Below are 16,920 nucleotides of genomic sequence, written 5' to 3'. Positions count from 1 at the left end.
TCTTACAATTTGTATAAAGTTTAGGTAAAAATAAATCTTTTTCTATACTTATATTTTCAATCTTAATATAGGGACTCTCACGCATGCATAATCGATTGAAAACTTCATCCTACCTGAAATGATCATGTTCCACATATACTACTATAGCTACATGTATGATAATGTTCCACATATACTGCTATAGCTACATGTATGATAATGTTCCACATATACTACTATAGCTACATGTATGATAATGTTCCACATATACTACTATAGCTACATGTATGATAATGTTCCACATATACTGCTATAGCTGCATGTATGATAATGTTCCACATATACTACTATAGCTACATGTATGATAATGTTCCACATATACTACTATAGCTACATGTATGATAATGTTCCACATATACTACTATAGCTACATGTATGATAATGTTCCACATATACTACTATAGCTACATGTATGATAATGTTCCACATATACTACTATAGCTACATGTATGATAATGTTCCACATATACTACTATAGCTACATGTATGATAATGTTCCACATATACTGCTATAGCTGCATGTATGATAATGTTCCACATATACTACTATAGCTACATGTATGATAATGTTCCACATATACTACTATAGCTACATGTATGATAATGTTCCACATATACTACTATAGCTACATGTATGATAATGTTCCACATATACTACTATAGCTACATGTATGATAATGTTCCACATATACTACTATAGCTACATGTATGATAATGTTCCACATATACTACTATAGCTACATGTATGATAATGTTCCACATATACTACTATAGCTACATGTATGCTGATATGACAAAAATGGCATAACCCTCAACGTTTCATATGATTTAGAAATAAAGATGTTTTTCAAAAGGAAGGGATGCGAATTTCGATGGCACTTTCTGCGATCAAAACGAATTCGAATTATAATTCACTAAAAGGAATCCAACCAAATGGGGTATAGGTGCAACGCCCAAATTCCTCTGAAAATTCACTACCGGGATAGACAATATTTGCATGAAATCAAAATAAGTTTTCAATATATTTTTGTTCCTTATACGCAAAATGACGCGATCCTACAGCTCCATACAAACACCTTCATCAATCACTCTATTTGGCATGCTTTCTGAACTCTACCCAAGGTTCTTGTTATCTTGAAGGGTACAGATTCCGCAGTGCATGGCACCCCGTAACCAAATCATTCTACACAATCCTGGCCTCTAGACGTGACGAAAGACTGAAAGCACTATCCAAATCATAACATATATGTGACGGGGAACCTTAGAATGGCGAAATCGTCTCTTCTGGTTCTGCTACTGTTGACAACAGTGATACTGGCTGATCGTGTTGGGGACTATGAATACCGTTACTCTCTGAATCGAGAGCAACTCCATCAACAGGAACGAGTGTATGCGGGATACAGGTTTAATTACACAGAGGTTTGTTATAAAATCCTTTTACCCGGGTTAGAAATATGTTGGTTTGTTAGGTCATTCTATCAGCGATAATAGAGTTCTCCGTTTGTGTAGCTACGATAGGGTAGAGTTGAGCAAGGTTTTATTTTTGGTATTTCTGAGAGGGACAACAAGATTATGTCTCTGTTGCTCGGGCAAAAACGCCATTTTGAGTAAAATCAGTTAAGGTGGCTCACCATACCCAGAAATAGTTTCTCAAATCAGTACGAACTGATTTAATTATAAAAGATATGATGACATACAATAAGAATACAATTTTGGATAAAAACATGATTTTAAAAAAAATTCATTTCAACACATATGAACAAAAGACTCTGGGGAGATTTGAGCTCGAGATCTGCGGTTCACCAGTCCAATGCTTTAACCACTGAGCTACGATAATAGACAAACACGCCGATCGATACAAATACTTTCACAAAACATTTAAATCGCCATCTTGTGACGTGGTGTCATAAAGAGTATAAGCTTTAGTGTAGTGAGCTAACTTAAGGACGACAGACCTAATTCGAAAGTTTGCACTTCTGCGCAGAAAGCCGCGCACATCGCTATTTACAGTCTCCGTGCATTGTGACGTCGCTGCAATTGTTTCATCGCATTATGAACGATGCAAATTTACGAACTGAACTTGAGACTGTATATTTCTTTCATTATACAAGTAACATATCTTATTTTAATCCATATTTCATATGAATTCTTCAATAAAGTCGATTTATAGAATTTCCGTAACTTTTATATCTGTTTATCCGTGACTTTAAAAAATCTGTCCGTGATTCTTCCGTGTTTTATGTATAATTTCTAGGATTCCGTAATTGTCCGTGTTTTTACAACCTCCCGCGCATATGCCATGGATCAAATTGTCATACGTATGCACAACGAAGTAAAAAAAAAATGTAGACCTTTTTTGTTATTAAAATTTTACTTCTGAATATAGTTTATATCATGAATATTCTTATCAATAGTAATTACTGTATTACTCCATAAACAATTAACGATTTACGGCATGCACCAGAAGCGTATTACTCAAAAACCGACGATAATATCTATTTACAACCAACTGCGGAAAAGAGGGTAGAATTATATTTTGAAATCTTTCGACCATTCATTAAAACGACAAAGAAATAATGACTAAAACCGTATCAATCAACAACAACCGAAGAACAGAGGCAGGACCGGGGGTAGTTTCTCTCTCGACTTTCACCCTAGCGCAGATCTTAGCACAGAACCGATCACACAGCAGAGATACATATATTTTGGCGAAAATAGTCGACTTATCGTTATCTTTTGATGTAGAGAAAAATACATTCAGGTAGAATAATGCGTCTGAGATTGCAATTGCCTATCAACATGCACCACCGTATTACAAAAACATGTAGATCTATACATACATTTACATTCAATACAAGTAGCCTACAAGAAATATCAGAATTCCTTTATTAAAATAGATTTATGCTACTCTTAAGCTTAACTTATAAAATGTTTTTGGGAAATAAAAGTCAATTTTGTTTCTGAGAGTGTTCATCAGAAAAATCTTATAGATAAATATGACACTTGAAGTACATGTTAGATCCTATCTTGAAACTGTCCAGATAAGTCATGTACTTGATCTCTTATCAATATAATATATGTATGCTTTTATTCAAACATTTGAAATTTTTGAATTTATTTAGAAAGGTTGAAGATTATGAAAATGAAAACAAAATATGCACATTACATATAGGCCTACACTATATACAAATCCGTTGTCTTAAGCTGCGTACTGTGAGCTCTATATCGGATTTATTGAATTTGTGACAGTTCATACATTACATATTTTGACACCACCCCTGGAATATTTTGCAATGACTCAGTGTTTACATATGATTGGTGAACTTTTTCCTAATCCATGTGATTATTTAGTATAAAGGAAAAGTATGAAACTACAAGTAGAAAACCTATCCATTTCTTATTCAATGACATTTTCCTTGAAAACTGGCCAAAAATCGTCCTTTGACATGCTCCCCTGAAAAAGAATTGCTGATGACCCATACTTTTTTTCTTATAATCAGTAAGCTTATTGTCTTTTTAAAATTGTAGAATTTTTTTAATTTTTATATTGCACATTGGAAATTTCCCTATATTTCCTTTGCAATTACGACTACTTCATAGCCAACTTTGAAACCCCCCCCCCCCCCGTTGAAAATCAAATACGATTTTCATTTGGGTTTTTTCCCCATTGATTTTAACTCATTAATGCATACTTTACCTTATATCAAAATTTGAATAAAATCTCTATTGTAGAAACGAATTAGGTCCGTCACCCTTAAATGGTTCGATATAAAATTGAAATCGAAAGCATCGATATATCAGCTTCTTGTCAATATGCATAGGGTTCTATGATCTCTGTGGGTAATTGTTGCTGTTTCACAATACCTAACTTTGCTAGAAGGGGCACACGAAGAAATGCATTGATTGTCTATTGTTTTATTTCAATATTTTAGTCATGTGACAGAGCTGAACAAAAATGTGGTTTTGAGTCTCTGAACCCCACCCCCCTCCCCGTCTACTTTTTTTTTTCGATCAGCGCGCGACGTTTTGCATACGTAAGAGGATGCACTCTTGACACAGGAGCGTAATCCATTCCAAGTTCCCAACCGATGGATTGCAATGTAAAAATCAAAGTACAGCATGGCCGCAAGAACCGGGGGCATGAGGAGCGTACCCCGTAATATATTCCCAAGAAAAGTTCATATATAATAAATCTTAGGTAGAACAGTCAACTTAATCAATGAGAGTCGGCGTCCGATACATAAAACTCCTAATTCTGTCCTAAAAAATTAATTGTTATGTAATATAAACATTGGTATCATACAAATGAAAGATAATTATTTACACAGTGATTCACCAAAAGAATTTTTAAAATTGACAAGATGTATGAAAATATCTAGAGATTAACATTTTAAAATCCCTATGAGAAAAACACATTTATACGGAAGCATATTAGGGCCGCAGCAGTATCCTTTTTTTTAGTTTGTTATAACAAATTAATAAGTTATTAATTTGTTATAACAAATTATCAATCTGTTATAACAATTATTAATCTGTTATTTCAAATTGCTAATTTGTTATAACAGATTATCAATTTGTTATTTTAAGTTGCTAAATTGCAAAGTAAAATAATTTCTGACGTTTAAAGTCAATCAAAATATAATTTCCAAAGAAAGCTCACGGTGAAAAGATTCTTATTACCATGGTCTTTCAATATATGCAAAGAAAAGTAAAGGTCACCATACAAATTATGAAAATATTATTTTTTCTACATTTCTACAATGGGAAATGACGACGATTGTTTTTTTATATAGCGCTTTTCCAGCGTATGCTGCTCAAAGCGCTTTAAAATGCATTATTACCCCGGCAGACCTTATATCAATCTACAACTTTCTCAGCTTCCTGGGAAGCATACAGTGCAAGCTACCGTTGCAGGCGCTATAGCACTAACATTCTAACAATATCTTTCACTGTCTATAGCCAGGTGCCCCTTTCACACTTGGGTAGAGTGAGGCGATACGTGTAAAGTGCCTTTCCCAAGGACACAACGTCGGCCCTGCCGCGGCCAGGACTCGAACCACGACTTTTCAGTCGAGACTCTGACAGCCTAACCACTAGGCCACCGACGCCACTCTCTCTGAAACGTTAATCGAATGAAAGCACCTTTGTGACCATGTTCACGAACAAAAGTTCACCTCATTATGTATTTCAGATTTCCCTGTCAGAAGTATATATTTTAATAATTTAATTCTTATTGTATCCTTGTCTCTGATTGGTCAAATTCCAATTGAAGAACTCAAGTTATTTTTTGTATAACCTGGTTTGGTATGGGGACACACCCCCTTCCGGAACTATTTTTATGCCCCCGAGATCGAAGACCGGGGGGCATATTGTTTTTGTCCTGTCTGTCATTCTGTAATTCTGTCTGAAACTTCAACCTTGCTAATAACTTTTGAACAGTAAGTGATAGAGCTTTGATATTTCACATGAGTATCCCTTGTGACAAGGCCTTTCCGTGGGTGCCAACAGTTTTGACCCCGTGACCTTGACCTTGGAGTTTGACCTACTTTTTGAAAACTTTAACCTTGCTAATAACTTTTGAACAGTAAGTGATAGAACTTTGATATTTCACGTGAGTATTCCTTGTTACAAGACCTTTTCGTTGGTATTAAACCTTTTGACCTTGACATTTGACCTACTTTTAATTTTTTTTTTACATTGGTCATAACTTCTAAATGTAAATATTAAAGCTTTCATATTGTACATGAGCATTTCTTTTGACAAGATATTTCTACTGGTACCAAGATATTTTCCCTTGTGACCTTGACCATCTTCGGAATTGGCCATTATCGGGGGCATTTGTGTTTCACAAACACATCTTGTTTTTCTCTCTCTCTCTCTAAATTTACATCGCAGCATTGTTTTCAGCCTTCCAAGGAATAGAAAGTCAATGTGTACAATAATATTTTTAAGAACTTGTGCTCAATCCTTTTGTTACAACATCTAGACAATAAAATATGTTCAAATCATAAGATACTTCGGTTTGATACACATGTTGTTTTCTCGTTGTCAATATTAGCATCTAGCCTACTTGTACGCAAATCACTGTTGTAAAACATCTTTCTCTGTATGTATGGTCGAATAGTAGATCAAAACAAGGATACCATATTCGAATTAATGATTTACAAAGTAAGCATTACCCTGTTCATTTTGAAATACATTTATCTCTGGGGGGAAAGGGGGGGGGGTGTTTCATTGCTTGATCCGTCTTTCAACAAAGCAAACAAAAATTCATACGTCACAATTTATCACATGACGTCAGATACATTGACATCTATCACTTGTTTTAATACATATTTTCTTGTGTCGGATTTAGTATTAGCGAAAACGTTGCATACAAGGGTAAGTTTTCATGTAGTAGAAGTTTTCACAGAGTTAAAAGCCCCAAATTATTGCATTTTCTGATATTTGAAGATTTATTTTGGGTAGGCCTAAACAATGCAATTTCCAGTATTTTTTTTTTAATCTGTCGGAGATGAGCGACTTCAGAGTCCATCTCTATCTCTAAAGGGCAGCGAAATACGCATTGCATGCATAGTCTATCATGACAAACTTCACTTTCAATACAATATTTTGATAGATGGCTAGGCTCCGTAGAACTAAGCTTAAAGATGGCGACCTTCACAGCTAGACGCGTCGTGTCGTTGTTGCTAAGTGAATCATTGCGCGGCTCAGTTGACTTGTATTTTTCCGACTTTATGTACATTTTAATAAACGAATGTTAGCATCTTTGTCTCTTGCATTAAATTATAAGGAATGATTTTAATTCTGGGGCAAATTCGCGGATTATAAAGCGTAAACTGACCCAAACCAGGTTATACTCGTATAACTTGCCCCAGAATTAAAGTCATTCCTTAATTACCAGCAATTTTATTTCTTCTTTACAAAATGAAACAATAAAAACAACCCTAGACAGTTATTATTTAAGCCTATTACACATTTTTGTAGCTCCTAGCATTTTGCAGAAACCAATCATATCCATTTTCCCCGAGATACAAAATTCTGCTGTAAACAGACAAGATCATAATAAGCTTATTGTTCCCCTTGCTTTTGTTGATACTGAACAAAATCAAGATGCAATACACATCATGTGGACTCGCACAAATATAACAAAATTGGATGGTGGGACACCTATGCATTTATTGAGTGTATCCAACACAACGACGAGGAACCTCTTTCAGAGCGATCGAGGTTATGCTTTGAGGATTCTGACTATCATTGGTCATCTGAAGCAAAGGAATCACAAGATAATAAATCTCCATCCTCAGTGTCTACAATAAATGAGGAATCTGTCGTAACATGTAATTTTGGGGAAGGGAAGTGCAAACAAAGAACAGGCACACATGTTAAGGTTGCCTCCTCTGTTGATTCTTCGTCAGAAAAAAGATGATGCCGTAGAAATGCGAAATCAGTCACGGAATATCAATTTTCCAGCAAACAGGTTTGGTAGAAAGATGAGATCTTTTAATGTCCTCTAATTTGATCGGTGGTTTTTGGTTACATATATGTAGAGAGCAGGGATGTTGTATTCTGTTTTCATTCCGTAAAATCATTTCAGAACAAAACACGCAGTTGTCACAAGAAGGAGAAAAAACCTTTTATATCTCATGGCTTTAAAACTGGATAAAAGCAACCACAAAATATGCTAAAAAGTAAATGCAATAAAGAGGCAATGGAAAGGAATTTTGCGATTTGCGAAAAGATATTGGAAAATCTCTTTCATAGACGCACGAAGTCTTAGAAAAAGTCTAGCAGAGATAACTTGCTTAAAATTACCAAATTAACATACTACACTTTCGTGTTCAACAAGGAATTGCTCTTCGGGGTGACAAAGACGAAAAAGATTCAAACTTCGGGAATGGCTACAACTCAAGAAAAATAAATATGTTGCTCTGGATATACAAAATGATTTTCTACAGGTGAAGCGGTTGCAGGTTTTGTGACAAATTGGACCCTCCATCAAATCGTCTGAATTCTCTTTTCATTAATGGCAGACGAAACACGAGGCATCTCCAACAAAGAGCAACTTGTTTTATGCATTTGATGGGTAAATAAAAATTAATGACGATTTTTTAAGGATGAATTGTCTTGCTGACATGGGACCACTTCAATAACCCTAGCAATTAAAGACGCCCTCTTGTGGTTTGATTTGCCAATCAGCGAAGTACGAGACAAGTGTTATGAAAGATTGCCTCTATAGCAGTTCAAAGACAAGTGTGAACACAAATTCATAGTGATGGTTTGGTAAAGGCTCCTCGGTCTCCAGATATCACTGCAAGTGATAGTCAAAAATAAGAGCTTTGCAAAGTCTTCGAGATAAGACAGTTTTCATTAAGTTTTATGAGGAAGTCGTTGAAAAAGCAAAACAAATGAACATTGACTTCATAGACAACACAGGATTCCTCATAAACGCGATGATAGGACAGAAGCACACAATTTTTCATCGCGTGTAGATTTCTACGAGGCATTAGATCTACTTTTAGTTGGTATAAAATCTTTGTATAATGGTGAAGACTGCTTTGTCAAAAGACATCACCAGATATACCAAGTGTGGTTGAGTTTTTTTTCCAAACATTACGAAAATAGTCTGTTTGGCGAGATGATCAGGATTCTCGAACTAATTTTGGTACTTCCTGCAATTAAAACCACCAGTGAGCGCTCATTCAGCGCCTTGTAAAGATTGAAAACATCACTTACATGTAGACAAACAATGAGCCACAAACGAACAAACAATTTGCTTTTATTGTATGTTCATAATCAAAGGCCTCAGAGTCGACTCCTTCATAATCAAGGGCCTCAAGGTCGACTCGTCCACGATTTCTTACAAGGCCAAACAGGGTATATACAGCACCATCTTATGAACTTTAATTCTTAATCTTTAAAGTATGGTAAAACAAAATGTGCATGCATAGGTATGCTTAACTAGATATCTATGGAATTTCAAGGTCACAGAATGGGAACACGTCACATCGGCTTGAGGAATTTACCCATAAAAGCATTCAAAAGTTGTGTGAACTTAGTTCAAAATCAAAGGTCACTATCCATGGTACCCAGCACATCTGCATAAGATGATCACTTATCGGTGCATCTCAAATATCAAAAGTCTACAGCAAAAGACAAAAAAGTAACAGCCTGGACACAATTTGTAGTAGGTATCGATACAAATTATTCTCTTGAAGTCTTCAAATATCTTGATCGCCTCTTCCTTCATCTTGTTTACATGAACTTGATGAAGTATTCCCGCAAAAATGTACCACGTGAGTATTGTAAATGATGTTAACTCGTTCATTGTTTATTTATTTACACAAAGCAAATATAAAATTCGTTAATTCATTTCAGATATATTTTCATCAGAGTTCTGTTAGAATATTAGTTCAAGAATCGCCATATCATTTATTTTCATGGAAAGTTAAATGCAATATATCAAGTAACACGAATTTCTTATTCGAATTTTGTTCAAACTTTATTAATGCGTATTAAACTTCCCATATTTTGTTTTGTGGTCTGTAATGTACACATGGTTGTAGAAAATAATACATACGAGTATAAGAGCTTTTAGATTGTAGTAGTATAGAATATCAAATATTTGATACACTTGTAAGACAATTTAATTTTCACGATTTCAAAAATTATGTTTTGACTATAATATATTGACACATAAAATGTTTTAGGCTTGCCCTTAGTACTGGGAAATCCTACAGCTATTTAAATGGCAAATATGTAATAGGGGAAGGCCGGTTCTACGTCACGAGTGTTTGAGTACCGGGCACGGAGCTCCGATCAGGGAAAGTTACCGCTTCTGCGCAACACCCTCTTTCCATTACCCACCACCGCCATCCACACGCACATCCTTCAACAAACACTATCTTTAATCATATACACTGTACACTGATTTTTACTATATGTAATTAAGTTTCAATTATGACATTCATTATTTTGAAATGAACCCCAACATTATAGAATATTGAAAGTTGCGCTATTTAACCACCTACTCGTAAACAGCTAGTGCCATAACAATAAAGGACAGCTACCTTTGGTTTATTGTCTATGAACTTTCGATCATAGGTATTTTAGCCAGTCTGGCACTCCCTCGGTTCATTAAAATAACCTTTATAATACCGACGTTTTTCTTCTAGCATCTTCTGCATCTCGGGGAGTTGGAACATGTACTTTCCACGGGAAGTCTGCAGTCCCTCTCATATACATCTACCGTTCGTGGATATGCAGATTTTCTCGAAGCATTATAATAACCGACTGCTATGTATTATCATAAAAATCCCCATGGTGCAATGCATGTATCAATCCCATTCAATCTCACTATCTGAGTTACTGACTATACTTGTTACTTAAAAGTTGCCCAGGCTTGGATTGCTCGAAAAAATCTCAAACTTAAGTTTGAGTTTTCTTTCATTTGAGCAGTCAAAATTTGAGTAAAATTTCAGACTTCAAGTCAAAGTTTTGACCAGGCCAGGTTAATGCAGAAAACGAAATCTCGTTAGACAAGGGATGCTTACTCCTCCTAGGCACATGATCCCACCTCTGGTATATCCAGGGGTCCGTGTTTGCCAAACTCTTTATTTTTTATTGCTTGTGGGAGTTATGAGATTGATCACTGTTCGTTATCTTCACCTTTCACATGGTCGGAAACGAAATAATGGTTCTAATTTTCCGTATTTAACCTGCAATAACTGTAATGGTAAAGAAGAAAAAACGGTTCTGAGGTTAGAGCGATCGCTTCGTGACCGAAAAGCGGTGAGTTCAAGCCCCGTTCCATCGTCGGTAGCCATGGTTACTGAGTCCGGTAGTACCTACCCTACATTGTACCGTGGAAACCTTCGATTTTCATGTATATTTATGAAATGACACAATAATTGTTTCTTTGATCAATCAGTCACAATAACGGATTTCCGATATATTAAAATGGCTGTGCCCACAACTAAAACGTGCAGTATTTGTTTACAAGTAACAGCGAACAAATAAGGCTGCAGAAGTAAGTAATGTTTAAGTATTTATTGATTGAAATCCGCATTAACAGCAGTGGTTACGCATGTAAATTTTGTGTTAATAAATTTAATCGTATTCTCAAACATGATGAGGAAATTCGGAGTAAAGTGGATGTGTTGAAGTCTGAAAGACTAGAGTTGATCGGACAATTACTCGTATCTAAAGAGCGCGGCGTAGTTACGCATATTATATAGTAAATTTATTACACCGGTGAAGTCAACAAAGAAGTGTCCATTAGTTACAACAGCTTAAAAGTGTCCAGTTTGTTCTCAATCGGCAATCCTCGGATTATTCCGCTACGAGCACGCAATGGCCTCCGAATGAATTTCTTTCCACCGAAAAAATCATAGAAGCTCACCGATTGGTTGACTAATGAACATAAATATTCATGAAGTCAAGGCTATTTTTTCGATATTGCCACGGCAATTGACGTACCGGTAGTGTAAACAGAGACAATAGGCGCCGGTGGTCCCGCTCATGAATGCTTTAGGCATGTCAAAGCTATGACATAGAAATAGATATTTATCACTCCCTTCACCAAGCGCCTCTCATTTAAGAGTGGAAATCACGGGTCTTTCTGATGAGACCTTAGAAACCGAGATCCCGTGTCACAAAGACGGTTCTTAGCGTCATGCAAAGGTCCGAGTAAAGTGGTACTTCACCTACAGTCAGTGACATCTCAGTGAAGAATTCTCAAAGGACACAAGATAAATCAAACAAAACAACAACAAACTAAATGCATTACAATGCACTGAATGATCGGGCCTTGTGAAGGAAAAATGTGAGTTACACTGTTATACATTACAACCAAGTTAATGACGCAAACGAAATGTGAGTTACACTGTTATACAGTACAACCAAGTTACTGACGCAAACGAAATGTGAGTTACACTGTTATACAGTACAACCAAGTTACTGACGCAAACGAAATGTGAGTTACACTGTTATACAGTACAACCAAGTTACTGACGCAAACGAAATGTGAGTTACACTGTTATACATTACGACCAAGTTACTGACGCAAACGAAATGTGAGTTACACTGTTATACAGTACAACCAAGTTACTGACGCAAACGAAATGTGAGCTACACTGTTATACAGTACAACCAAGTTACTGACGCAAACGAAATGTGAGTTACACTGTTATACAGTACAACCAAGTTACTGACGCAAACGAAATGTGAGTTACACTGTTATACAGTACGACCAAGTTACTGACGCAAACGAAATGTGAGTTATACTGTTATACAGTACGACCAAGTTACTGACGCAAACGAAATGTGAGTTACACTGTTATACATTACGACCAAGTTACTGACGCAAACGAAATGTGAGTTACACTGTTATACAGTAAAACCAAGTTACTGACGCAAACGAAATGTGAGTTACACTGTTATACATTACGACCAAGTTACTGACGCAAACGAAATGTGAGTTACACTGTTATACAGTACAAACAAGTTACTGACGCAAACGAAATGTGAGTTACACTGTTATACAGTACAACCAAGTTACTGACGCAAACGAAATGTGAGTTACACTGTTATACAGTACAACCAAGTTACTGACGCAAACGAAATGTGAGTTACATTGTTATATATTACAACCAAGTTACTGACGCAAACGAAATGTGAGTTACACTGTTATACATTACGACTTATACATTACGACCAAGTTACTGACGCAAACGAAATGTGAGTTACACTGTTATACAGTACAACCAAGTTACTGACGCAAACGAAATGAAAATGCATCATTAATCAGAAATTGTTTATTTCATTGGTTTTTCCCCTCTCGATCATATGGTTGTTTCAACACGACAAAATCTACAAGACTTTGTTTTCCTTGGTTACACTACGGTCACGCAACTTCGTCTGACTTCATTGCAGTATTTTTTTTCTACTGGTGACGCGCAGGTATCGGATACGGATGGTGCCAATTCTGAAAAATCTTAAGTAAAACGTATCCAATATTAGATTCAACCGTCAGCCACTCAAAACGTATCCAATATCAGATTCAACCGTCAGACACTCTATGCTATTATATAAAGTCGGAAGGAAAATACATTTTACGATGACGTACATGTATATTAACATGTAGCTCAATAATTCTCAGCTTTCTGACTGACTGAGATCTAACAAACCAATAGAAATACAACCCTTACGTGCCTTTGAGGTGAATACCACAGCCGACGAAAAATAAATTGGGAACTCCTCAACTGATATTTCAATTTGTTATTAATTTTGGTCGACCAATGAAAACTTGCGTTTAGCTTCACTTTCGAATAGGTTTTGTACTCTTCCTTTTAGCAAAGATGGCCAACTAGTTTAGCTCTAGTACATATACAAAGATGGCAAACTAGTTTAGCTCTAGTACATATTTTAAATTATTGTATCACATAATAAAAGGATTATTAATACATACGTATTTTTAAAGTAATAAAATTACAAATATTGTAAAAATAAATGCATTCCTAAAGATCCAGCGAAAAAGTATTGTTTGGTGGTGACCTATGGTGTGTATTCCAAAAACTCAAACCAAAACAAGTTTCCTAACTGAACAAATACCGATACAAAGATTATTCGAAAGTTTTTCACCCACAGAGACAGCGGTATTTACACTTGATTCAGGGTCCTTGACACACTGTATGGTTAAAAAAAAATTGCGATGACAAATATTTGGTCCGAACACGAAGTGGACAGATTTGACATAGTGATTCATATTTAAGATCAAAACAAACTCATCTGAAATTGATATCATGGCTTCCAAACAATCAATAAAAACAAATATTGAAATAGATAAACTATACAATCAGTAAAAGCCAATCTTTTACAAGATTTTCATCTCCTTTTGCGATGGGCAATAATCCAAAGTTAATTGTTGTTTTACTGAAGCTCTATAAAATGTCTTCTTGGTTTTAAACAGAATGAACAGATCGTACAGAACTACTTGGAGTACCTCAAGTGGATGAACTTTCAGAAATCCAAAGCTGACTTTCCCCCTGCTCGACCAATAAAATCCCATCTAGCTGACGTCAAAACATCGGTCATATATCGTCTTCTGAAGCGGTTTCCGAAGGGAGGAAACATGCATCTACACCACAGTGCGTAAAACAATGATTTAAAAAAAATGTAAATTTAGATCAAAGTCCATCTTGGTCATGGACGTTTTCCTCCTATTCAGATCAACAGGGGATGTTTACTCCTTCTAGGCACATGATCTAACAGTTGATGTGAGAAGGGGTCTGTTTTTCATAGGAATTAAGAAATTGATCACTGTTCGTTATCTTCACCTTTCATTGATCACTCTTCGTTATCTACATTTTTTTTTAGTGAAACATCAAATTTTATATACATTACATATACTGTTTTTAAAAGATTGTTTTATTACTGGAGATTAAGTTTTTCATTGATTTCATGCAACAGCCTTATCCGGATGATATATTGAAATTTTCTCAATTTTAACGCAGAAAAAATTAGCAAATTTTGAGATTAACGTCTCCGAAATAAATACTGGTAGATAAAACATAACTATATTACAAGATTTCTTTGTACTACGAGTGAAGAATTATTTGTGTAACGATTTGTGTTATCTCCTTTGTGTACAGTATGATATTTCTGTAATATTATTTCTGTAATTTTATTACCATTGCAGATCACGTTGTAAGTAAAGCAAAAATCATGGACATTATTTATTCACACCAAGTTTTGCTCGACAATTTCTACGTTAAGGAATCTCCAGAACCAAACAAATGGCGATTCAACTTTTATCTCAATCCACCAAGCGGTTGGGTTAAAGTGAAGGACAACCAAAATTACACCAAGGACATTATTGTGAAACATTCGACTTTTCTAGGGGTTATAACAGACACGGCCATTAATTCGCCAACTCTCAGCGAGTTGCGATGGAAACAAATGGGTTCCTTGTTTGGCGCAATGGGGTCGTCGGTCGTGAACCAGATAAATATGTCAAGGTTATATATGGAGGCAATGCTTCAAGCTGCAGTGGACGAAAATGTGCAGTATCTTGAAGCAAAATCCTCTTCCTACAACAAGTTATACGTTTTAGACCCAGACTCTGCGTATGCAAAAACACATGGAAAGCATTATGTAGACAACGACATGGGAGAAGAGGAACTTCACATTATGGAGGAAGTATTGAACGAATTTCGTCAGAAGAATCCGTCTTTTATTGGATATAAACGAATTGTTAACTCGAACAGACGAGTGAGTTCCACAACACTCAAACTCGATGCGCAGAGAGCACTCACACTGCATAAAAGATATCCTCATCTTGTGGCGGGATTTGACATAGTGGCGGAAGAGGACCACGGATATTCTCTGTTGTTTTACCTCAAGGACTTTGCAGAATTGGAAGTACAGAATGCTTCACTTCCATACTTTTTCCACACAGCAGAAACCAACTGGCCCTCAACATATCTAACATCTACACATTTAACAGATCCGGTCGCTGCGATAGAAAATACATACGACGCGATTCTGTTGGGCGCCAAAAGAGTTGGACATGGCATAGGTTTTTTGTCTCATCCTTATCTAATGGAAGTGCTTAAACAGAAAAAAATTGCTGTGGAGGCAAACCCAGTCAGTAACAAAATGTTGGGTTATGTCCCCGATCAGCGCCACCATCCGGCTATCACTTATATTCGGTATGGTATACCCGTAGTTTTAGGAGCAGACGACCCTTCTACGTTTGGATATGATGAATTCACGGTTGACTGGTATGAGGCAGTAATGGGATGGGATCTGACTCTTGCCGACATGCGCCATTTGGCAATGAATTCACTGGAGTACAGTTCTCTCCTGGATTCTGAGAAACCAGCTGCCATCACAAAGTGGCAAAACAACTATAATCTTTTCATAACAAACACAAAACAGGAAGCATGTCAGTTAACCTTCAATGATACACCTCCATTCGTTTCATCAATATTTCCTCAAGAGGGTCCCATAGGTGGTGGAAAGAACGTCAACGTTTTCGGGCGAAATTTTCATAGAGCAATATGCAAAACCATCTACTGCCGATTTGGAAGCACAACAACAAAAGGAACCTTAATCTATGATCATCTCATCAACTGTCCATCTCCTGTTCGAGCGTCACAGGGCGCGAAACATAACGTGCAATTTAGCATCTCTCTGGACAGTGGCGCCACCTTCTTAAGCACAAACGAAACATTTTCTTTTAAGCATGCGTCTCATGGAATATCACTACCAGACATAGTGGGATGATCGAAATATTTTCTTTCAGGAGTTTTATTCGTGTGACTGAAATATCTAAATATCAGCATACTTTTATATTCAATACAATACGTGTAGTTGATTAAAATTGAATTTAATGCTGTGTTAGTACATTTAATTTTAGTCAAAGGACCTATTATAGAAATTATGAAGCGATGAGAATCTTCATTGCATGTCCATAGGTCTCGACATTACCCGTGTGTTCGGCTCTCCTAGATGTAGTGGGCGTGACTGACCTACATGTACAAACATCCATCCCATCAATTAAAAATCAGGGGTGAGTATCCTTTACGTAAACAAGACAAGTCGATATTATTACCTCGACTATACCGGTCGCGATAGCTCAGTGGTAGATTGTTCGCTTCGTAACCGGGAGGTCGTGAGTTTGAGCTATATACCAACAACTTGACAACGTAAACCAGGATTTAAACAAGTGTTTCCGTTCTCAATTAGGGAGATACGACGAAAGCCAGCACTTTTAAAAAATCAAATAACGTGAGTGAGCGCTTCAAGTTAAGTGATAACCAAATCACATTTCTTTCTTTATAGTGAAAATTTAATAAACAGTTAATATGTTGTTTTCAA

At 36.2% G+C, this 16,920-nt stretch overlaps 1 protein-coding gene across 1 annotated transcript; it reads left to right on the top strand.

Moving 5' to 3' along the window:
• The first annotated feature begins 1,214 nt into the window (after window positions 1-1,214).
• On the top strand, window positions 1,215-16,433 carry LOC125670691 (adenosine deaminase 2-like). The gene is made up of 3 exons (XM_048906020.2): window positions 1,215-1,458; window positions 14,009-14,186; window positions 14,738-16,433. The coding sequence occupies exons 1-3, from the start codon at window positions 1,306-1,308 to the stop codon at window positions 16,324-16,326; spliced, it is 1,920 nt and encodes a 639-aa protein (XP_048761977.2). The 5' UTR covers window positions 1,215-1,305; the 3' UTR covers window positions 16,327-16,433.
• The last annotated feature ends 487 nt before the right edge of the window (window positions 16,434-16,920 follow it).

Source organism: Ostrea edulis, chromosome 4 (genome assembly GCF_947568905.1).
Source record: "Ostrea edulis chromosome 4, xbOstEdul1.1, whole genome shotgun sequence".
Taxonomy (NCBI): domain Eukaryota; kingdom Metazoa; phylum Mollusca; class Bivalvia; order Ostreida; family Ostreidae; genus Ostrea; species Ostrea edulis.
This window is presented reverse-complemented; position numbering and strand designations above follow the sequence as displayed.

Bases quoted from the DNA above. Each gene is read 5' to 3' on its own strand.
- LOC125670691 (XM_048906020.2), top strand. From the start codon at position 1,306: ATGGCGAAATCGTCTCTTCTGGTTCTGCTACTGTTGACAACAGTGATA. The intron at 1,459-14,008 runs GTTTGTTATAAA...GGTTTTAAACAG, and splicing joins ACAGGTTTAATTACACAGAG to AATGAACAGATCGTACAGAA. The intron at 14,187-14,737 runs GTGCGTAAAACA...TTACCATTGCAG, and splicing joins AAACATGCATCTACACCACA to ATCACGTTGTAAGTAAAGCA.